The 25,154-nt window shown below is 41.5% G+C and overlaps 1 protein-coding gene across 1 annotated transcript; it reads left to right on the top strand.

The window, feature by feature from the left end:
- The first annotated feature begins 458 nt into the window (after positions 1-458).
- LOC115145208 (thyroid hormone receptor alpha-like) lies at positions 459-23,962 on the top strand. The gene is made up of 8 exons (XM_029686584.2): positions 459-7,647; positions 9,482-9,543; positions 10,579-10,700; positions 11,167-11,314; positions 11,457-11,662; positions 13,945-14,091; positions 14,798-15,056; positions 15,392-23,962. Exons 1-8 carry the CDS (start codon positions 7,631-7,633, stop codon positions 15,640-15,642), a joined length of 1,212 nt encoding a protein of 403 aa, XP_029542444.1. The 5' UTR covers positions 459-7,630; the 3' UTR covers positions 15,643-23,962.
- The last annotated feature ends 1,192 nt before the right edge of the window (positions 23,963-25,154 follow it).

Below are 25,154 nucleotides of genomic sequence, written 5' to 3'. Positions count from 1 at the left end.
ATATTGTACTGTACATTATGTTACGAATTTGCAAAATGTACAATATGTTACAAATTTGAAAAACATGTTATGTTACGAATTCTAGCTTGATGGCTAACTTTAGCTAGGCTAGGGGTTAGGGTTGTGTTTAGGCTAACCCTTAGGTTGAAGGGTTAAGGTTAGGGGGAGGGTTAGCTAACATGCTACTTAGTTTCAAAGTAGCTAAGACAGCATCTTAAGTTGTCTGATGAGATTCAAACTTGCAACCTTTGGGTTGCTAGACGTTCGCGTTATACGCCAGACCAACCACCCTACTTTAGTTTTGGCCTTCAGTAACCATCTGTCTTATGTAACAATGCCAAGTGTAACATATCATACCAAATGGGGTACACGGATTTACTTACAGAATAATATGAAATGCTCTGAGACCAGGTTGTGTTCCCATCAGACTCAAACACTATGTCCTGTCCTGGAACAACAAGCCTGTTTATTATTCACAAGCTTTTTCCTGCATGGGTGACATCCTAGCACTGTGTGTGTGCGCGTGCATGTGTACACGTGTGCGCAGTTATTGACTAATGTTTGGCCTAATGGGCTGGTCAGTGACTGAGAGAATATGTTAGTTTACTAGGTGGTTAACATAGTTTTACTTTATTACAAAGCACAGTACTTCTAATCACGGCCAGATAGTGACATCAGCTGCCAGCGTATGACATCACAGCCTTGAAAGCTATGCAGTCCAAGAACCGAGCCAAGTTAATAGGCAGATACACACACCTGACTTCTGAGTGAACAGGAACAGGACCAGATACATAAGACCTCCTGAGGTAAAGAGGATCTGTGAAAAGAAACCAGCCAGCAGGCCATTAATCCAATCTCAATGTAATGAAAGGTTCAGTAAAAAAAAAAAAATCTGTTTGGCCAGTCAGTCGGTGGTCAGGACTTGTCAAACATCAACTTCTTCAGACTAGGGTCCTTTTTTCTGAATTTCCGCCTGACTGACGTGCCCAAAGTAAACTGCCTGTTACTCAGGCCCAGAAGCCAGGGCATGCATATAATTGGTACCATTGGATAGAAAACACTTTGATGTTTGTCGAAATGTTAAAATAATGTATGAGACAATAACACAATTGATATGGTAGGAGAAAATCCAAAGAATAACCAACCTGAAATTGTGTTTTTTGAGATCCCATGCTCTTACAATGGAAAGCTATGGGGCATATGCAATTCCAGCTCCCAGATTGCATTTCCTATGGCTTCCACGAGATATCAACCAGCCTTTGTTCAAGGTTTCAGGCTTGTTTCTTCCCAAACGAGGAAGAATTGAGTTTTAGTACAGGGAGTCAGTTGGAAATCAGTCTGTGCGAGCGTGACGAGCACCTGCTAATTTTGCTTTCCTATCGAACATACTTCTTTCCATATTAAATATGATAGTTTACATTTTAGGGTACCTGAGGATTAAATGGAAATGTATTTTGACTTGTTTTAACAAAGTTTAGCGGTAGCTTTTTGGATTCCATTCTCTGCATGTTGAACAAGTGGATTACTCAAATCGATGGCGCCAACTAAACTGACTTTTTGGGATATAAAGAAGGGTTTTATCTAACAAAACGACCATGCATGTTGTAACCTTCGGATTGCAGGTTTGCAACCTGGTAACCTGGTAACCTTTGGATTGTAAATCAGAGGTAGATTTTCAAAAAGTAAGAGAATATTTACTCACTCTTTGTGATTTTATGAAGCCTGTGCATGGCATGCTTTCGCTGTAAAGTCTATTGTAAATCGGACAATGCAGTTAGATTAACAAGAATTTAAGCTTGAACCGATATAAGATACTTGTATGTACCTAAATGTTTAATATCCATAATTTTTATGATTATTTATTTGAATTGCGTGCCCTCCAATTTCACCGGAAGTTGTGAAAAGGTGTCCCGATACAAAGGTATCTAAGCAACTGTAATACCTTTAACATGATATCCTGTTCCCTGATGTGGTTTATATATACACAACATGACCAAAAGTATGTGAACACCTGCTCTCTGAACATCTCACTCCAAAATCATGGGCATTAATATGGAGTTGGTCCCCCATTTGCTGCTATAACAGCCTCCACTCTACTGGGAAGGCCACTAGATGTTGGAACATTGCTGCAGAGAGTTGCTTCCATTCAGCCACAAGAGCATTAGTGAGGTCGGGCACTGATGTTGGGCGATTAGGCCTGGTTCGCAGTCGACGTTCCAATTCATCCCAAAGGTATTCAATGGGGTTGAGGTCAGGGCTTTGTGCAGGCCAGTCAAGTTTTTCCACACCGATCTCGACAAACCATTTCTGTATGGACCTCTCTTTGTGCATTGTCATGCTGAAACAGGAAAGGGCCTTCCCCAAACTGTTGCCACAAAATTGGAAGCACAGAATCGTCTAGAATGTCAATGAATGCTGTAGCATTAATATTTCCCTTCACTGGAACTAAGGAACCTAGCCCGAACCATGAAAAACAGCCCCAGACCATTATTCCTCCTCCACTAAACTTTACAGTTGGCACTATGCATTTTGGCAGGTAGGGTTCTCCTGGCCAAACCCAGATTCGTCCAGATGGTGAAGCGTAATTCATCACTCCAGAGAACGTGTTTCCAATGGTAGCGAGCTTTACACCACTCCAACTGAAGCTTGTCAATGAGCATGGTGATCTTAGGCTTCATGAAACACATTTCATGAAGCTCCTGACAAAAAGTTATTGTGCTGACGATTTTTACGTGCTTCACCACTCTGTGACCTTGTGTGGCTCACCACTTCGTGGCTGAGCCGTTGTTGCTCCTAGACGTTTCCACTTCACAATAACGGCACTAACAAGGCAGACATTTGATGAACTGACTTGTTGGAAAGCAGGCATCCTATGACTATGCCAAGTTGAAATTCACTGAGCTCTTCAGTAAGGCCATTCTACTACCAATGTTTGTCTATGTGGCAATGGGTGTAGCTGAAATTGCCAAATCCACTAATTTGAACGGGTGTCCACATACTTTTGTATGTACAGTCCATTCGGAAATAAGGCTGTAACATTTTGTTACGTTACAGCCTTATTATAAAATGTATTAAATACAAAATGTTGCTCATCAATCTACACACAATACCTCATAATGGCAATATGAAAACAGGTTTTTAGACATGTTTGCAAATTATTAAAAGTCAAAAACAGAAATACCTTATTAATAAGGTATTCTGACCCTTTGTTGTGAGACTCTAAAATTGAGCTTTGGTGCATCCTGTTTCCATTGATCACCCTTGATGTTTCTACTACTTGATTTCTACTACAATGGTCACTCTGACAGAGCTTCAGAGTTCCTCTGTGTAGATTGGAGAATCTTCCAAAAGGACAACCATCTCTGCAGCACTCCACCAATCAAGCCTTTATGGTAGGGTGGCCAGACGGAAGCCACTCCTCAGTAAAATCCACATGACAGCCCACTTGGAGTTTGCTAAAAGGCATCTAAATGATTCTTATACAATGAGAAACAAGATTATCTGGTCTGATGAAACCAAGCTCTTTGGGCTGATTGCCTAGCGTCACGTCTGGAGGAAACCTGGCACCATCCCAACGGTGAAGCATGGTGGTGGCAGCGTCACGCTATGGGGATGTTTTTCAACAGCAGGGACTGGGAGACTAGTCAGGATCAAGGGAAAGATGAACCGCGCAAAGTACAGAGATATCCTTGATGAAAACCTGCTCCAGAGTGCTCCCAAATACAGGCATGACAAGCTTGTAGCGTCATACCCAAGAATACTCAAAGGTTTTAATCGCTGCCAAAGGTGCTTCAACAAAGTACAGAGTGAAGGGTCTGAATACTTATGTAAATAAGATATTTCAGTTTTTTATTCTTAATAAATCGGCATCATTTCTTAAAAACAGTTTTTGCTCTGTCAATGTGGGTATTGTGTGTAGATTGGAATAAAAACAATATAATCCATTTTAGAATATGGCTGTAATGTAACAAAATGTTGAAAAAGTCAAGGTGTCTGAATACTTTACGAATACACTGTATAGTGTGTACTGTATATACAGTGCCTAAAAGTATTCACACCCAATGTACTTTTTCCACATGTTGTTATACTACAGCCTGAATAAAAAAAATACACCATGATGGAAAATTGGACTTAGGTTTTTCAAAATGTTTACATATTAATAAAATATCAAAAGCTGAAATGTCAGGTGTTCAACCCCTTTGTTATGGCAAGCCTAAATAAGTACAGGAGTGAAAGTGTTAATGTGCTTAACAAATCACGTAATAAGTTGCATAAACTCACTCTGTGTGCAGTAATAGTGTTTAACATGATTTTTGAATGACTACTTCATCTCTGTAACCCACACATACAATTATCTGTAAGGTCTCTGTCGAGCAGTGAATTTCAAGCACAGATTCAACCACAAATACCTATTGGTAGATTTTTTTTTAAGAAGAAAAAAAAGTAAACTCAGACGTTGAATATTCCCTTGAGCATGGTAATATTAATTCCACTTTGCTTGGTGTATCACTACAACCAGTCACAACAAAGATACAGGCATCCTTTCTAACTCAGTGTAATGAAATTCGTCTTCCTCTGACAAGGAGTATGACAGATCGGACCAATGTGCAGCGTGTCCAATGTGCAGCGTGGTAAGTGTTCGTCATTTTTAATGAAAAGACACTGAACACGAAAATACAAAATAACAAAGTGAAAGACAGAAACGAAAACGAAACAGTTCTGTATGGTGAAGACACGGAAAACAATCACCCACAACTCAAGTGGGGAAAACAGGCTGCCTAAGTATGGTTCTCAATCAGAGACAACGAACGACACCTGCCTCTGATTGAGAACCATACCAGGCCAAACACATAAATACTACATAGAAAAAAGAACATAGACTACCCACTCCAACTCACGCCCTGATCAAACTAACACAAAGACATAATAAAGGAACTAAGGTCAGAACGTGACACTCAGTTGCTGGTGAGAAAGGAAACGACTCAGGGATTTCACCGTGAGGTCAATGGTCAATTTAAAACAGTTAGAGTTTAATGTCTGTGATAGGAGAAAACTGAAGATGGATCAATAACATTATAGTTACTCAATAATACTAACCTAATTGACAGTGAAAACAAGGAAACCTGTACAAAATGAAAATATTCCAAAACATGCATCCTGTTTGCAACAAGGCACTAAAGTAAATGCTCCAAAAAATGTGGCAAAGCTATTAACTTTTTCAAGCGTAGTGTTAGCTACATCATGTTATGGGTATGCTTGTAATCTTTAAGCACCTGAGATGTTTTCAGGATAAAAAAGAAAGTGAATGAAGCTAAGGCAAAATCCTACAGGCAAAATCCTAGAGAAAAAGCTGGTTCAGTCTGCTTTGCACCAGACACTAGGAGAAGAACTCACTTTTCAGCAGGACACCAACCTAAAACCCAAGGCCAATTCTACACTGGAGTTGATTGCCAAGAAGACAGTGAATGTTCCTGAGTGACCGTGTTACAGTTTTGACTTAAATCTACTTGAAAATCTATGGCAAGACCTGAAAATGGTTGTCTAGCAATGATCAGCCACCAATTTGACAGAGCTTGAAGACTTTTGAAAATAATAAATCGGCAAATGTTGCACAATCCAGGTGTAGAAAACTCTTAGACTTACCCAGAAAGACTCACAGCTGTAATCGCTGCCAAATGTGCTTTTACAAAGTATTGACTCAGGGGTGTGAATACTTACGTAAATTAGATATTTATGTATTTCATTTTCATTACATTTGCAAACATTTCTAAAAACATGTTTTCACTTTGCAAAGCTGTCATCAAATAAAGGGTGTCTACTTTGAGGAATCTAAAATATAACATATTTTCATTTGTTTAACACTTTTTTGGTTACTACATGATTCCATATGTGTTATTTCATAGTTTTGAAGTATTCACTATTATTCTACAATGTAGAAAATAGTAAAAATAAAGAAAAACCCTTGAATTAGTAGGTGTGTCCAAACTTTTGACTGGTACTGTATATACACATTGAACAAAAATATAAATGCAACATGTAAAGTGTTGGTCCCAAAAATTCCCAAAATGTTCCATACGCAACATAAATCTTATTTCTCTCAAATTTTGTGCACAAATTTGTTTAGATCCCTGTTGGTGAGAATTTTTCTTTTGACATAAGAATCCATCCACCTGACAGGTGTGGCATATCAAGAAGCTGATTAAACAGCACGATCATTACACAGGTGCACCTTGTGCTGGGGACAAAAAAAGGCCACTCTAAAATGTGCAGTTTTGTCATAAAACACAATGCCACAAGTTTTGAGGGATCATGCAATTAGCATGCTGACTGTATGAATGTCTACCAAAGCTGTTGCCAGATAATTTTATGTTAATTTCTCTACCATAAGCCGCCTCCAACGTCAACTAGCTCTATGCAAAGGAGACGTGTCGCGCTTGCATGAGGCAAATGGTCACACCAGATACTGACTGGTTTATTTCAATTGACTGATTTCCTTATATGAACTGTAATTCAGTAAAATCTTAAATTGTCACACATTACATTTATATTTTTGTTCAGTGTATATATAAAAAACTGCTTGTGGTTCAGTTTGTGTTTTCTCTAAATTCAACACTGGCAGTGAATTTCAAAACATTGAGAACTAAGAGCAATTGATAAAACACCTATTTATATTATTGATCAATCAAACACATTTACCTATTTTATTTTCCTTTGTAACACCTTTCAAAGACTATCATTGGAATTACTTACCAGGTGTTACATAAAAATGTCACAACATGGTAGCTGTGGGTCCCATTGTATTCTACAATCTCCATGATTACATAAGCAAAGCCTCTGTGATTTGGGATTAAAGATCAAGTCATTCTGAGGGGGAGGACTGAGGGATTTTGAGAAGGGAGGGATGGAACAGAGAGAGACAGAGGTTTCTTCTAAAGCTCTATCACATGAGGTGATAGTTATCACTAGGGATGCATGATATATATGAGCATATCGGAATCGGACGATATTAGCTAAAATGCAAACATCGGCATTGGCCCGATGTCTAGTTTAACACCGATGTGCAAAACCGATGTCAAAGCTGACGTGCATACCTAATATAACGTAGGTAGATGACGTAATGACGCCACATAAAATATAGGATTTCCTACTGAGGAAAGAATGTGAGAATGTGCTGGTTCTCATACCGCTGCTGCCATTTCAATGGCATTTGAGAACATGTTTGAAACTTGGAAACATGAACACTCCTAGCACTATTCAAACAACTGACTCGAGAAATAAGCTCTAACTGCGTCTGCAGCAGACGTGATAACCTGTCATGGCATTGAAACGCCTGATCAACAAACATTCCAACACAGGTTGTCGAGTTAACTTATAAGAGTACTCTACTAGAGGTTGTGAACTAGCGATTCGGTAGCGTTCTCTCTGAGCCTCTACTGTGTCGCCCCCATGCTCGATGCTAGGTACAAGGACCGCTACTTTGATGCAGACAAACAGGGTTTACGTGAAATGTTAGACAGCTGGACAAGATGGAAACGGACACAGTGCGCACCGAGGAAAAGAGGCCACGGACAGACAGAGCTGAAACTTCACTGCTTGACATGAATGATGAAATCCTGGTTGAGACTAAACAATGAAACAGCACAGCAAGTAAGTGAAAGAAATAGGTTTTGATTATGTTTTACTGGTAATGGGGACATGTGTAAATGCCAGCAAAATAACTTTTTTTGTGTGTGTGTGTGTTTTAAACTATTTCATTGTACTAGAATGCTTAAAAGGCCGCTAAAATTTTAAATATCGTTTATGGGTATCGGCCAAACATTTCATAAAGGTGCATCCCTAGTTATCACCAATTGGCTGTCTTCAGGGGGAAGGGGTCAACAGATGAAAGCATGAGTGAGAGGGAAGGATGGCGAGAGAGAGGTTGGGAGAGTGAAAGCAACATACTCCTTTCCAGAAAAGGAGAGGGAAAGCGAGTGGGAGGGAGTGTGAGAGAGAGAGTAGTGAGAGCTGAAGCACCCAGCCAACATCACAGAATCCTAGATACTGTACCGAGAGGATCGCTCTGGAAGGATATACTATTCAGATCTCTCAGGGGGATATACAGACTGCAGCCATGCATATTCTGCAACCCTACTGCATCAACAGGTGTGTGTGTGTGTGCGTGTGAGCATATGACAGCCAATGCCAAGTTTCACATTTGAAAAGGAGGGTAAACCATTTTGGGAATAACATATCTCTGATGGAGAAGGGGAGAGAGGGAACCGGGAGAGATTGAATGGAGAAATGGGTAGAGAAGGGACAGGTAGAGAGAGGACGGAGAGGGGTACAGAGGAGGAGAGAGGACGGAGAATCACTGAACTCACATTGAAAGCAATGTGCTAAGCCAATCATAACTCTCACTTCAACTGTAACTTGATGTTACCAGTCATTTAGATGAAGCACAATTTTGGGAATACTTGATGGAGGTTGATCTGTAAAACTGTCATACATGGATGAATGATGGTGTCAAGGGAACTAGTTTCCTTGTGACGCCTGTACATGTGAGTGTGTGTGCACGAGCATGGTTAAGTGAATGTCCTTGCACCTCCCCCTCCACATAACCACAGAACCCTTGAGGCTGAGTGAATGAAAGAGCCAAAAACTAATGGTGTTGTTAGGGAGTGACTGTGTATTATATTGACCATGTCAGAGAGGTTATGCATAGAGAAAGACACCGGGACCTGTCCAGGACAGAGAAAGAACTCTGTCCTTATGAAACTAGCCTGATCTGCCATAGCTTCCCTTCAGACAAGTGAAGTGAAAGGAAGCATGAGTGCAGTGGTCAGCCTGCTTGACCAGGCTAAAGAAAACAGTTCCTCCTAAGGGGAGCAGCAGCACACGTCAATGACTTTGATGGTAAAATAAAACTGAAATACCCAAATAGATGTGTTGTAACATTGGGTATCAACTGATGTTAATGTGTGTGGTGTGTGTTAGGAAACCTCAATTTTCTAAGCAGAAACTACATTTGTCTTGTGAATTTTGTGATTCATAATAATGATCATAGCTCCCCCCTCTGTTTCTAATGTCACTCACTCACTCACTCACTCACTCACTCACTCGTGTCTTTTCAGGCAGTAGTCCAGATCTATGCCTGGTGTATGTTTTGTTAGGTCACTAAGATGGTCATGTCATGTGGATTACTTATAGGAACCAGGTTACTGTGAGCCTAGTAACTGAATGACATTGGGGGATTTTCAGAATAATATGTTGTTTGGGGGATGGGAGGTAGTTTGTCCTGTCAATGAAATGGTAATCAGCTTGTGAAGAGATATGTATGGCTGCCCTGCTTTGTAGTTGTCTTGTTTTGATTGTGTTTTGGGGTGTGGTGGGATTTATGGTTACAGGGCGGTTGGTGATTGGGTGGTGGCTTGTATTTTGGAATGTTATTTTTTAAGGTGCTTGTATGTTTGAATTAAAAAGTTAAAATCCCCCCTCCCAGCTGGCCCAATGGACCAAAAAGGAAGAGAAAGAACAGCACATGTTCATTGAAGAGCATGTCTGGTAAGTTCATGTACAAGCCATTGGCCACTATTCCTCAGTTAATGACAAGTCAATGCTCATTTACACATTTTTGCATCATTTAGCTATTCCAAGCCCTTACTCTCTAGCCACTCAGCCACATGCTTTGGATATATTTCTATAAAGTATTTTTATGAGGGGCATGTTTTAAACACACAGCATTCCTAGCTGGTCAGTGAAATCATTTTAAAAATATGTATTTTCTCTACTTAAACCATATGGTGTATTACAGTATGTGGAGAATCTGCCAAATAATTGCTTTCAGGAGATGAATTGGAGAGAGAAACCAGTTATTTTACGTAGATTGTTCGAAAAGAAGGGATTCCAAGTTAGAAATATCAAGAAAAATGATGTTTCAGCTAGCTGTGTGGTCTTAGCACCGCCACGCAGTAAATGTGTTTCTCTACTCTACCGGGGCGGCAGGGTAGCCTAGTGGTTAGAACGTTGGACTAGTAACCGGAAGGTTGCAAGTTCAAACCCCCGAGCTGACAAGGTACAAATCTGTCGTTCTGCCCCTGAACAGGCAGTTAACCCACTGTTCCTAGGCTGTCATTGAAAATAAGAATTTGTTCTTAATTAACTGACTTGCCTGGTTAAATAAAGGTAAAATAAAAAAATAAAATAAAAATACTCTGAAGAAGTGGTGGTGAGTGACTTTAGGATTTCCCCTGGAGTGCTATTAGGTCTCCTTACTCATATATGTGTGTGCCCACACAAGACACACACAGACCTAATCAAACACAGGCATACACACTTCTCCTGTACATGTGCTTTTGTTGCTCCCGTGCTAACACTTCTCTCTTCTCCTTCCCTTCTTCCTCTCCTCCTCTGCTCCCTCCCTCTCCTCTTCCTCATGTTCTTCCTCTCCTTCCTTTCTCTTCCACTTTGTCTTTCCTCCGCTTTTGCTGCCTCTCTCCTCCTCCTCTTCCTCCTCCTGTACTCCCTCTTCTTCCTCCTCTACTCCCTCTTCTTTCTCCTCTACTTCCTCTCTCCTCCTCCTCTCCATCTCTCCCTCAGCACTGAGCCTCTCTGTCCCAGGATACATCCCCAGCTACTTGGAGAAGGATGAGCCATGTGTGGTATGTGGAGACAAGGCCACCGGCTACCATTACCGCTGCATCACATGTGAGGGCTGCAAGGTGAGAGACATGGCCAATGACTAGCCTGTATAGGACTTCAAGGACTGGTTGGGTAACATTTTATATGACCTAGGCATTCCATGGTAACTACTAGGGAATAACCTGATTTTACTTTGTATAGGCATTAAAGGAGGAAGTGTTATTTCTCAAACTGTATATTAATAATTTAATTTAACTGTCGACAATTATCGCAAAATTAGTGACATTTAAAAAATATATACAGTTGCATCCAAATACCGTATATTGTCACCCTTGCACTTTTCTTAAAGAATTCTTCGATAAATAAGTTGAAATTGAAAAATAAACTTTGGTCTCCACACCTTATGTGATTTTCAACATTGCAGAACCAATTGTATTTTTATAAACTTAGCCCCTAAGCTAATGAACTACCAATGTGGTTGATATAACGTCATTATGTTGATATCGTACTTTGAAATAACTAAGTTGATGCAAGCAATATCCACAGGGTTTCTTCAGGCGAACTATCCAGAAGAACCTTCACCCGGCTTACTCCTGTAAGTACGATGGCTGCTGCATCATCGACAAGATCACAAGGAACCAGTGCCAACTGTGTCGCTTCAGGAAGTGCATCGCAGTTGGCATGGCTATGGACCGTGAGTGTCACACTCCATGAGTGTGGGACCATAAGTGTCAACCATATATATCACACCTACCTTCTCACTGCTTTACATTTCCATTACTTCTACATTTAATACTGAAATACAGTAAGTTCACAAAACATATCTGTGTCCTTAGTGGTGCTGGATGACTCTAAGCGGGTAGCCAAGCGTCGTCTGATTGAGGAGAACCGGGAGAAGAGGAAGAAGGACGAGATCGTGAAGACTCTACAGACACGTCCGGAGCCTGACAGCTCGGAGTGGGAGCTGATCCGCCATGTGACAGAGGCCCACCACCACACCAACGCGCAGGGCTCCCACTGGAAACAGAAACGCAAGTTCCTGGTGAGATGCTAGGCTAATGCTATGCTAATCTAAAGTTGGCTAAGCTATAGGCTAGGCTAAAATAGGATAGGCTAGGCTAAATAAGATAGGCCAGGGCTAAGCGAGACTAAGTTAAGCTAATCAACAACAGGTAGATTTGTGGGTGTATTGGTTTACTCAGTAAATTTAAAATCTTCATAAAATAATGGTCCATTCACCAATTCGTGAATGGATGTTTGACTCACTGACTGAATTGCACAAGTCACATCTCCTTACTCATTGTTTTATGTCATCTGCAATGATTGGTTGAGGACTGCTTGTCACATAGGAACACCACCTCCTGTGGGGAGACATTGCTCTGTACTAACAGTAGGAATGTCATTCAGAAAAGCTATTACTGAATCTGCCCTGTTGCCTTAGCAACCGATTCTACGTAGCCCCCTCTGAGAGGAAAGTACTTCCCCCATACACACGTGTCTCCGTAGCGATGGTTGCCTTGGCGCTGAGGTCCTAACAGTTGTTGCATGGCAACCAGGCCAAGGAGACATAGCATGCAGAGGCTATGTTAAAATGGTTTTATTGTTCAAAGTAAAGTCGACGTGGATCTGCTCAGAATGGATTGATCCAGTGCATATCTGAGGTGTTGATAACAACAGCCTCGAAAACAAGCATAACAGAAGGAGCACTGGTACAATCTCACGCACTCACTCAGTACATCACCTTACTCACTCAGTATATCACCTCACTCACTCAGTACATCACCTCACTCACTCACTCAGTACATCACCTCACTCACTCACTCAGTACATTCACTCGCTCACTCACTCACTCACTCACTCACTCACTCACTCACTCACTCACTCACTCACTCACTCACTCACTCACTCACTCACTCACTCACTCACTCACTCAGTACATCGTTTCACTCACTCACTCAGTACATCAACTCACGCACACACACAAAACAGGCTGCACTGTGAAACCACACATGCGGAGATCATCCGTTCACCTATTCTGCGTCTCACAAAGACACGGCGGTTGGAACCAAAAATCTCAAATTTGGGCTCATCAGACCAAAGGACAGATTTCCATCAATCTAATGTCCATTGCTCGTGTTTCTTGGCCCAAGCAAGTTTCTTCTTATTATGTGTGTCCTTTAGCAGTGGTTTATTTGCAGAAATTCGACCATGAAGGCCTGATTCACTCAGTCTCCTCTGAACAGTTGATGTTGAGATGTGTCTATTACTTGAACTCTGTGAAGCATTTATTTGGTCTGCAATTTCTGAGGCTGGTAACTCTAATTAACTTATCCTCTGCAGCAGAGGTAACTCTGGGTCTTCCTTTCCTGTGGCGGTCCCCATGAGAGCCAGTTTCATCATAGCGCTGGATGGTTTTATTGACAAAGTTCTTGGAATTGTCCTCATTTACTGACCTTCATGTCTTTAAAGTAATGATTGACTGTCGTTTCTCTTTGCATATTTGAGTTGTCCTTGCTATAATATGGACTTGGTATTTTACCAAATAGGGCTATTTTCTGTATACCACCCCGACCTTGTCACAACACAACTGATGGTCTCAAACGCATTAAGAAGGAAAGAAATTACACAAATTAACTTTTAACAAGGCACCCCTGTTAATTAGAATGCATTCCAGGTGACTACTTAATGAATCTGGTTGAGAGAATGCCAAGAGTGTTCAAAGCTGGCAAGGCAAGGGGTGACTACTTTGAAGAATCTCAAATATAAAATATTTTTTAATTTGTTTAAAAGATATTGGGTTACTACATAATTCTATATGTGTTGTTTTCATAGTTTTGATGTATTCACTTTTAATTCTACAATGTAGAAAATAGTAAAAAATAAAGAAAAACCCTTGAATGAGTAGGTGTGTCCAAACTTTTGACTGGTACTGTATATTTGAAAATAAAGGTAGTGGAATATTGAAATGTATTTGGAAATACACTTGGAAAGTACTCAAATACACACACGTTTAATTTCAAGTACACATTTTTAAATACTCCATGCATTTTGAACTCAGGTCTGTCCTAGGGGTTTTTGAAATAATGTATTTGGAAACAACTATTTACAAATAATTAAAACATATTTCAAATAGAAGTAGTTTATTTCTGCCACATTATTTGAAAATACTCAAATGCAATGAAAATAAGTATATAAATACAAAATTCTTAAATGAGCATAAATTTGAACCCAGGTCTGGTGACAACCGAAATATCAAACCAGAAGGTTGATTGATCTGTGTTTGCCCAGTGGGACTTTTCATTAGACGCCATCTTGTGCCCCCAGCCTGAGGACATAGGTCAGTCCCCCGGGGCTCCCACCCCAGACGGAGACAAGGTAGACCTGGAGGCCTTCAGCGAGTTCACCAAGATCATCACCCCTGCCATCACACGCGTCGTCGACTTTGCCAAAAAACTAACCATGTTCTCAGAGGTGGGTTTAAAGCGCTTTGTGTAGTGTGTGCCTGTGTGTTTTTGTGTAAGTTCCTGTGTGTGTCTGTCTCTGTCCTGTGTCCTCATTTGGCCCTGTGTGTCTCTAATGGGGCTCATCAACACAGACTTGACTGTGATTACCTCCTCCTTCAGCAGAACTGTTTGTTATGGTATGTCTGTCTGTTCATTCCTACGTGCGTGCGTTATTACACTTGTTAAATTGTATATTCACCACTGCCTCCTCTATATGACTCATACTGCTCTATAATGAGGACATAATGCTGCTGTTTCTCACACACACACATTACTCACCTTCATCCACAGTCCCCGACAAACAGTCCCGAAAGGTTGTGATTCACCAGTTATGTAGTCTGTAGCTGGACTATCATTATAAATAACTGTCTCACTGGCCAGCAGAGGAATAATGTCGCTAACTGTTGTGGTTATGGTAGCTGCTAGAATTACTGGATATTTAGTAACATCATCTCTGTCACTATGTTCCCAGGCTGTGTGTATAATGTACATATGCCCTATAGTTACCTTGTGAGACCTGCAGTCTGTGTGTGTGTGTGTGTGTCTTGACCTTAAGTGCTTTCTACTTCAGCTGACTATAGGTTTCCTAACAGGCCCCTCACTGCCATGGGATGACCTGATTGTGTTTATGTTGTGTACACTCTAACAGTCTCCCTCTCCTCTCCTCCCTCCAGCTGCCTTGTGAGGACCAGATCATCCTATTGAAAGGTTGCTGTATGGAGATCATGTCGCTTCGTGCCGCCGTGCGCTACGACCCAGAGAGCGAGACGCTTACCCTGAGCGGCGAGATGGCGGTGAAGAGGGAGCAGCTGAAGAATGGCGGGCTGGGCGTGGTGTCGGACGCCATCTTTGATTTGGGCAAGAGTCTGGCGCAGTTTAACTTGGACGACTCGGAGGTGGCCCTGCTGCAGGCTGTGCTCCTCATGAGCTCAGGTGAGGAGCCAGGAGGCTGTGAAAGGTTATAACAACTCTATGAACATACATAATAGCTATGAAAAGACATAAGTGCTTTGAACAGACATATAAGCTCTATGAACAGATAAAACAGGCAATCAATGGAAGGACGTCAGAGGATCATAACCACTTCATGAACAGACATAACCACTTTAAGAACAGACATAACCACTTTATGACCAAAGAACAACTGTATTGAACACACTGAAGGTCTCCCTATGTTTGTAACATTTTATGAACAAGCTTCAATATCTCTACCATTTCTCTATTATTATTATTGGTCTTTAAAGGTATGTATTTTGCGTTCCTCTCAGATCGCTCTGGCCTGACATCGGTAGATAAGATCGAGAAGTGCCAGGAGACGTACCTGCTTGCCTTCGAGCACTACATCAACCACCGCAAGCACAACATTCCCCACTTCTGGCCCAAGCTGCTGATGAAGGTGACGGATCTGAGGATGATCGGGGCGTGCCACGCCAGCCGCTTCCTCCACATGAAGGTGGAGTGTCCCAACGAACTCTTCCCTCCGCTCTTCCTGGAGGTCTTCGAGGACCAGGAAGTATGAACTGACCCCTGACTTTTGACCTGGAAGAGATAGAAGAGAGAGGGGGAATTATGAGGGGGAAAGAAAAGGAGTAACAATTGGCCTTTTTCCTCATTTTGTGAAACACAATATCACCACCAGCAACACGGATAGTCACAGAGAAAAACAAAAAGGCTTTCTTTTGCATAGCCGTTTTGATGATTTGCACTTGGGGCTCTTGTGGCTGCTGGGCCCTACTTTGAGTTGGGGGGTGGGGCCCCCCTCTAAAGTGGGGTTCTCTTGCTGTGGGGCCTCTCTCTGAGTTGGGGTTCTCTAGCTGCCCCCCTCCCCCCCCTCGGAGTTGATGGTCTATGGCTGCGCTGTGCGTCTCTATCTAACAGAGAAGCTAACAGCCCTGAGCGGTGTTCTCCTCCTGTGTTGTTATACACCTGGTGCACATGTATGCAAACCCAAACCCACGAGGTCTGGTTGGAGTACTGGTACTGATGGAGCTCTGTGTTAGTGGAAGACAATCACTCTGAGAGGCAGATGGTTGACACAAACATACACACTTACATTCACAATCACACAATTTTACAAAACCTCACACATACAGCCACTGATGTACATCTACATCACCTAACACACACACACTACTATAGACAAACATATTCATACAGTACATGGACTGATATAGCTTTTCAGAGCTGCCCATCACTCGAGGAGGGCAGATAGATACTTTATTTTGTCCCACAATCGAGCTTCCATCAGGGGGCTCCACCCTCCAACCAGCTCCCCTCTTCACCAGCCTCCTCACCAGCCTCCACTGGGACAGTTACCAAGTGTACCCCCACACTTTTCTCTTTTGGACTCTTCCCTTCCACCCCTGATGTGCAGAGTTACACATATACCTCCCTTTATGACAATGCAAACACACATACCTATTTATGAATACAAACAATATCCAATTTGTTGTGCAATGGTGCAAGAGTACCTGCATTTATATACGCAACCCTTTACCCTCACACATACAAGTCCTGTATACCTATCTTACTACATGTATAGAGTACACCGGTCTAACTGCATGCACATGTATCTTTGTACCTGCATAATACTCACTGGTTTACCTCCATATACTTCTCATCAGATTACATACCTCTCTTAACCCGTATGCATATATATTTTGCTGAATATACATATACAGTTAACATAACTGTCTACCTGTGTATATGTGTACCTCTCCTACCTCTCTGTGTGTACACACACAAAACAATACTGTTCTTTTACCTCATATGACGGTTGATCCTCACCTAGGTTGTGTCATTCCACCCATCCCAAACCTCCACTACATCTCCCGTTTGGGCTGCACTGCACTTCCTAGTTGCAGACTGTGTGTGTCTCCTCCATGTTGCCCTGCCCATCACACAGGACTCCCGCCCCCCTGATGTGGGATTGGTTGAGGGACCGGGGGGGGGGGTGTCACTGACAGATTCTACCTCACCTCTCATGTCGGAGCAGCTGCCCCTCTGAGTGCAAATAAATACACTTCCACAGCTGCCAATATGGACCTGTTTGTTCCCCTACTACACCGTTCAGTATGGTTCTATGACCCCTGAAATGTGAGAGGCCACAAACCTTTTACACTTTTCTTTTTAAAGTATTTTTATCACACAGGACCAAGTCTCATACTGGATTCCCCTATGTATGTTCAAGTCAGGAGAAACAACAAACCCACTGGTGGTATAAATATTCTCTGTCTGATGACAAACTCAAAGGAAACTTTCTTTCGGAGGAAAAGACAGACAGTACACCTTGGAAGCCAAATGAGCTCAATGGACGGGCCAGGCAAAAGCCCGTGGTAAGAAAACACGTAAAAAACTCCAATCTTTAACTCAGTTCAGCAGTGTTCACCTGTGGATGGATACCCTGGTTCTCAATGTGGCAGGTCCAGAGACGAGACAAGACCGAGAGTCCTAGCCGATGCAACCTGCCACATATTGTACTTTTACAGCATCATTCACAGTAGCAACCCCCTTTCTCCTAAAATGTGAAAAGTGGTTGCCACAGAGAGCCACAAAGCCTTTGAGATGACTCTCTGACTGTCCTCCCCACACATCCAATCCTACACCCAGCCATCTATGAGCTTTCGCTACATGTCCCCCTCCCCTCTCCTTCAAAGCCATTGACAGGTATTTGTTTTGCACTAAAGTGATGTCTCCCCCTGTATTTGCCCTATATATGCCCTCTGTTGCTATACTTCTCTTCTCCTGCAGTCTTACCCTAATCCCTAGCTTGATCACGGCGCCTAACATTCTGTCACTACACACACACACACACACACACACACACACTCAGTATTACCACAAGGGGATTTAAAGGAACCTAGAAAATAGGATGTCATTCAAACACATGCGCAGAGATGTGATATGTTCACTTGAAAAAGAGATGCCGATCTCAATGTGGCTTTAATGTTTAAATAAAGGATACATAAAAGATATGCAGCATAATGATATAATCAACTCTTTATCACTGTGAAGGAGCCAGGCTTTAACCAGACGGTTGGTTTGGGATAAGGTGTAGAATAAGGTTGGCTTTAGCTGTGAACGACATGGAAATGTTCCCCAGAGGGGTCGTGATTAACAACATGTAGAAGAAAGGGAGGCTTTTCCACACAGCCAGTGGTCCCTAGACTACTGACAATCTCATACAGAATCAGACTCACCAGCACCGCAGAGCACACTGCCTTCAGACACCATCAATCACACCAGCACAGCTGATGGATCCTCAGGCTCTCGCTGGCCATCCTCGTGCCAGGACAGTGTGGATACAATCAACCGACAAATGTTATCTTAGGTATGTCCTTCCACGCTACCCCCACACCTCCCATTCTCCACACTGTTTCTATTGCACCACCTTAACTAACCACACTACTAAACCAGGAATATCATCTACATTCTCGAACTTAACAGATATCTTCCCTGACACAAATTAACTTCTTTAAATGGAGAATCTCCATTGAACACGCTTCTTAGTCCAGGACTAGGCTTTATCTGGGTCCAGGAAACTAGCCCCAATCTCCCCCTCCCCTTTAAGACAATCTCATGCTTTGCCCTCACTCGCTTTAACCTCCCCATAACTCCGTCCTCCCCACAACATAGCTGTCTTGCTCGCCTCTGAACATCCAATCAAACCCCAAGCAAAAGTAGCACTTAGAGAGGAAAGGAAATCCCAGGAACATGAATGATATGTCGTCATGAAGAATGTAAAAAAAAAAAATGTTTTAATGTAATTTTATTTCACCTTTATTTAACCAGATAGACCAGTTGAGAACAAGTTCTCATTTACAACTGCGACCTGGCCAAGATAAAGCAAAGCAGTGCGATACAAACAACACAGAGTTACACATGGGATAAACAAACGTACTGTCAATGACACAATAGAAAAATCTATATACAGTGTGTGCAAATGTAATAAGATTAGGGAGGTAAAGGCAATAAATAGGCCATAGTGGCAAAATAATTACAATTTTGCAATTAAACACTGGAGTGATAGATGTGCAGAAGATTAATGTGCAAGTAGAGATACTGGGGTGCAAAGGAGCAAAAAAAGGAATAACAATATGGGGATGAGGTAGTTGGGTGGGCTATTCACAGATGGGCTGTGTACAGGTGCAATGATTGGTAAGCTGCTCTGACAGCTGATGCTTAAAGTTAGTGATGGAGATATAAGACTCATGCTTCAGTGATTTTCGCAATTCCTTCCAGTCATTGGCAGCAGAGACCTAGAAGGAAAGGCGGTCAAATGAGGAGTTGTCTTTGGGGATGAAATATGCCTGCTGGAGCGCGTGCTACGTGTGGGTGCTGCTATGGTGACCAATGAGCTGAGATAAGGCGGGACTTTACCTAGCAAAGACTTATAGATGACCTGGAGCCAGTGAGTTTGGTGACGAATATGAAGCGAGGGCCGACCAACGAGAGCATACAGGTCGCAGTGGTGGGTAGTATATGGGGCTTTGGTGACAAAACAGATGGCAATGTGATAGACTGAATCCAATTTGCTGAGTAAATTGTTGGAGGCTATTTTGTAAATGACATTGCCGAAGTCAAGGATTGGTAGGATAGTCAGTTTTACGAGGGTATGTTTGGCAGCATGAGTGAAGGATGCTTTGTTGTAAAATAGGAAGCCGATTCTAGATTTAATTTTGGATTGGAGATGCTTAATGCGAGTGTGGAAGGAGAGTTTACAGTATTACCAGATACCCAGGTATTTGTAGTTGTCCACATATTCTAAATCAGACACGTCCAGAGTAGTGATCCTCGACGGGCGGGCGGGTGCCGGCTGCGATGGGTTGAACTAGAGAAATGAAATGGAGAAGTCCCAAACTAAAAATGTTGTGCACTAAGTGTCTTTCTGTATATTTGTGAACTGGATGGATGATGAAAGTGGATGATGTCACACTTCCGGGTTGAAATGCTGTTTCTGACAGATTGATCTCAATAAAGTATTTTACATTTTTTTGAAAAAGAGACTCCGTTACGACTGAAAGCCCAGAAACGGAGGGAAAGAAAAGACGACTTGGATCTTAGTTCACGACTTGGATAATTATGTTGAGTTTTTTGTTGTTGTTATGATTATTGTTGTTTGTTGTTTAGCATTTGATTTAATTGCTCAGTTAATGTCTGTGTTGTCAGAGCTTGTCTGATATGATGCTTTACTGTGTAAAACAAACAGCTGTAGACACTTTCTGAACATCTGTGCAGTGTAGGGGTGTGTCTCAAATGGCCCCCTATTTCTGACGCAGACTAGGTCTTCATGAAACTTCACTTTGATCTCAGCTGGTTTGTATTGTTCGCTCAAGGTGGAAGACCCCCTTAACTCACTGACCTGGGTTCTCCTCTAACCAATCTTAACCTTGATCTATAGATGGGTTAAAGTAAAACTGACTTTAGATGACAACTTGGTGGAAACGTCACCCCATGAATTTGCCGTCTGTCTGTCTTAATGTAAACGTTTTTTAAGAAAAAGTATTACTGTAAAAAAATAAACAAGCTATAAAAATTTCAAAACAGAAACCACAAAAGAGAGATTTAAACAAACTATTCATACCTCAGACAATGAAGTGGAAACAGAATGAAAAGGAGTTGTGGTTTGCATGCATGGATAGCCAGCCGCTGTGTCGTACGCTCACATTGTTTGTGTGAAGCTTCTTGACAGGAACTGTATATAAAATGACACCATCTTAAATTCAAGCGGTATTTGAGGCTTTTGACATTCGCTCTGAAGTGTAGTTTCTCACAACCACTTCCTCTAATAGGCTCAGGATAGACTCACAGGATCAGGAGATGTTTAGGTGAGGTTCCCTCCACATAGTGTGTATTAGGATGTTCTGTCCTAGCTCAGTATTGAATGTAGCTCAACAAGATCTATGTCACAACTCTTGTTTATGTCCCTCATCACTGTCTAACCAAGCCTTGTTCCAGATTAGGTTGTCTTGTAAACGCCTATGGTCATTATCACGGCAAGTTGAAAAGACTGCACAAACCGGTCTGGAGGCATAACGCTAGACAAATCATACAGACATTGCTGCTCTGCAGAATGTGATAGTGGTTCTTGTGCCCAGACACTCACTGATCAATTCTTTTTGTTAGATGTTTCATAGGTTATGACAAAAAAAACATACATCGAGAGATGGTGGCATCCCAGAGCTCTTTTTATTTTTATTGTTAAAAAGTTAGAATTACTTACGTCAAACGTTGTTAACGTTCAGTTTCTTACTTGGGTACGTTTCCCTCCCTCAACCTGCTCTTGAGAGAATTATTTTTATGAAATCAGCCATTGAATTATGTCCAAACAATCTTTAGCAGTGTGCTTTCTCTTTTCTCAACTTACCTTCATGAATACTGGTCTGAAAGGACCAGATAAGTGAAAGCAGTATGGTGGAAACTCATCCATTTCCTGTCAATTTCCGGTGGTAATCATTAATCAAGTACAGTATATAGAATGGGAGATCGTGGGATAGCTTGGAGCGAACACAGTATAGGCAGAGGGAAAAGTCCAATACCTACTCCTGTGTTTTTCAATCCTGGTCTTTGTGTTGGCAAGGCAATAGTATTGCCCAAATCTTGAGGTTTCAGTTGAACATTTATCTGCTCTTCCCACCAGTCGAATGGTGTAGAGCATGTCTGATGGATGGGATAGTAAAGTTTCTATTCTCAAATCAAGGACTGGGATTGGGGGAAACACCTATATACACCATATTGGTTCTGGTAAAAAAGAAAAACATCTGAAAGACAAACTGTGTAGAGGTGTTAACAAATTTGCTCAGCTCTGACTAAATGTTATGTGGAGTGGTGAACGGAGGCTATAGAATTCTGTGTTTGTGGGAGGTGGTTGAAGATACAATTCCTAATGTGATGAGTAGGCCTAGAGTTGGTAACAGTAGTCACTGCAGTGCAGCCTAATAAGTTAATTGAATTCACAACTGTTTGGGCCTACAGAAAGAGGGGAGATGCAGATTGTACAATATGATGTCCATCTGGCCTGGTGGAGGAAATTATAGTATAATTTTTTTAATATAATTCAGAGGCACAGACTCTGTGAGTGAAAGGGGCTGGGATTCTGTGAATATGTTTGCTCACCGTGGATGGCAGATGCTATCCGCTGGTCACGCAGGGTAGCCTAGTGGTTAGAGCATTGGACTAGTAACTGAAAGGTTGCAAGTTCGAATCCCTGAGCTGACAAGGTACATATCTGTTGTTCTGCCCCTGAACAGGCAGTTAACCCACTGTTCCTAGGCCGAAGATAAGAATTTGTTCTTAACTGACTTGCCTAGTTAAATAAAGCTAAAATAATTATTTATTTTTTAAACTCAATATTGGGAGATTTGGTAGCCTAACTACAGACAGATTAGGGTCTTTTCTTTTCAGCCGTAGTCATTTGACTTCAAAACTATGTTTTTCCAGTAATTGTATTTTGAAATATAAGACCAATTCTAGCTACTGTTTCCTAACAGCCGCAACTCCACAATCAGCTGTTTGAAATTAAGCCAGCTGCCCAAATTGCAGGCTGTGTGGGCCTATGTGCTATGTTTGTGATTTAAACAATTCACAGCGATATTGTAAAGGAAGCTATTAATCCTCGGTGGCTACATTATCCTCTCTGGTGTAAGTATTTTGAATTCTTTTATTTATTTAGACATATGTACAAACAGGACTAATTATTTAATTTTGTCAAGTTTAATAATGAATTAATTTTGGCAATTTACCAGTTTGTGCTGCACCTACTTCAGCACTCCTACTCCCCGCGGCTATGGTCATGTTCCTAATGAAGGCACAAAATGGGAGAAACTGTTTCGAAATCTTTCGAATAAGAGTTCTCATTTTGGTTTTCCCTTAGAAAAAGGTATTGATAGTGAATGCGACCGTAGGTTGTCAGGTTATAGATTCAGTACGCCTCAGTTTGTTTAACTTAGCTTATTATTAAGCTTTATTTCAAGAGTTTAGAAATGACAAGGTGATACAGAGGTGGCGAAGAGAGGAAGTTGAAAGGGACAACTCAGGGTTGAACGCAGGTCTCCGGCGTGTGTTGAGAGTGGGGAGTGTTACCACTACACCATATCTGCCACTTAAACTGGACGTTTGTTACATGCAAGATGGCCAACAAATCATAAAGTTTGGACAGATAATCTCTTCATATGGTATTATTGCTTGAGAAAAAGCATATATTATAACTATGCAAGTTGATGCACAGTAGTGGTTCTTCTCGTCCTTTTTTTCCATTTTGATGGCCGCTTGTTGACACTTTTTCTCTTATAAAACTGCAATTTTAGCTCAAGTGAAAGCACCGGATGCAAGCCTCAATGTGTGTGTCTCCCCCAGAAAAACATAACCTCATGCAGTCATCATCAGGGTTTCTCAGCCTAGGTCCTACAAGTATTGAAGTTATATAAACGTTACTGTTGTTAACCCATGTGACTATGTTGTGCCACGGTTCTTATTCAAATAATAACTTTCAGGGGTTTTGTCAGAATAAAATGTAAAAAAGTATATATAATTGAATTGTACAAACAGTGTACTACTACCACACAAACACACACGAGACAATTCCGGAAATGCACTGTGATTCCTGTCACCCGCTGCTCAAGCCAGTGTTCTGTTCACATTGCATATATTATATTGACTGATGATGTTATGTCCGATATGTGTTGTTCTGTGTTGGGCTGACTGGTTCAAACAATCAACCAGGGCAATTGTAAAATGTGGTTTTGAGATTTGTGTTCATTGTTTTAAAAGAAAATATTTGTATGGTAGTTGTTGCTAGTCTAGTCGCAATATATGTATCTAATAAATACATACTCTCTTTCTCTGTCTTTCTCTGTCTTGTTACAGGGTCTGTTTTGAACTTGAACCTGAATAAGTACAGTACCGTGAAGTCCATGTGAGGTTGCTTTAGATTGTTGGGGAGGAGATGATGTCATAAAGGCAGTCTTCCTCTCCACCAATCACAGCCTGTCTTTCCCACCCTTGTTCTCTGTGCAACAGATAGACTGTCAGAGCTTCAAAACAGAGCTGCTCCCTCCGGGTCAGACAGGTGCAAAAGTTTCTGAGTTCACAGAGTAACACACACACAGGCTAACAGACGACTCACTCAGACATCAGTTACAGATTTTTCTGCTCAGGAGAGTGCTTGCAGCACCACAGAAAGGCACAAAAATAGCACACACATACTTCCACTCTCACATACACACGCTCATCAAATTGCATTACATTAAAAAAGGACACTACTTAGTGCTCAAACTCACATTTAGAAACCTTGCAGATACTGTATATGAGACTGTAGTTTAAATGAAACCAGAGCTTGTGAGTAATGTGAAGTGTCCATGTCATCAATACAATGTTTGAGCACGTGCCTGGGCACAGGTTAATTCAAGCATGAGTTTCTTCACTCTGTGAATGTAAGTAGCCTGCCGTCCACGCGTCATATAGTATATTCAATAATTACCGCCCAACCCCCTCTACACACACACTCATGCAAAACAGTGTTACATAACCAGTAGGTAAAGTCACTGGGGAAGCTGGGCAATATCACAACCTATGTGTTGTAATTATTGTGTTGTTTGCTCTATAACCTGTTAATTAATATGCCTTGCAACCGTGATATATACTGTAGGCCTAAAGGCAGAGACAATAAGAAGACACAGTGGCAGAATTAATTCAAACACATCTTTGTTTTATCACAAAGCCAGATAGCAACCTCTGTCCAGTGAAGTCCACAAAGCATGTTGCAGGTACAGTAACAGACAGTTAGTTACATGACCTATAGCATGGTCAAGCAAGTCAATGTTTCTGACATTTTCAGACCACTAAACAAATTGATTTAGAACTACAGAGAGTTACCGCAAGTCACAAAGAAAACAGGATCTGCCTCCACTATTCCAGCACCATTTCAACTTCAACATTTCAGCATCATCAAATCACCTCTGCTTAGTCTAATACAGTGACAACTAAAAGATACCAAAAACAATTTATTCCAATCAACATGGCTATGTTTAACTA

The sequence above is a fragment of the Oncorhynchus nerka genome, linkage group LG17 (genome assembly GCF_034236695.1).
Source record: "Oncorhynchus nerka isolate Pitt River linkage group LG17, Oner_Uvic_2.0, whole genome shotgun sequence".
Classification (NCBI taxonomy): Eukaryota; Metazoa; Chordata; class Actinopteri; order Salmoniformes; family Salmonidae; genus Oncorhynchus; species Oncorhynchus nerka.
This window is presented reverse-complemented; position numbering and strand designations above follow the sequence as displayed.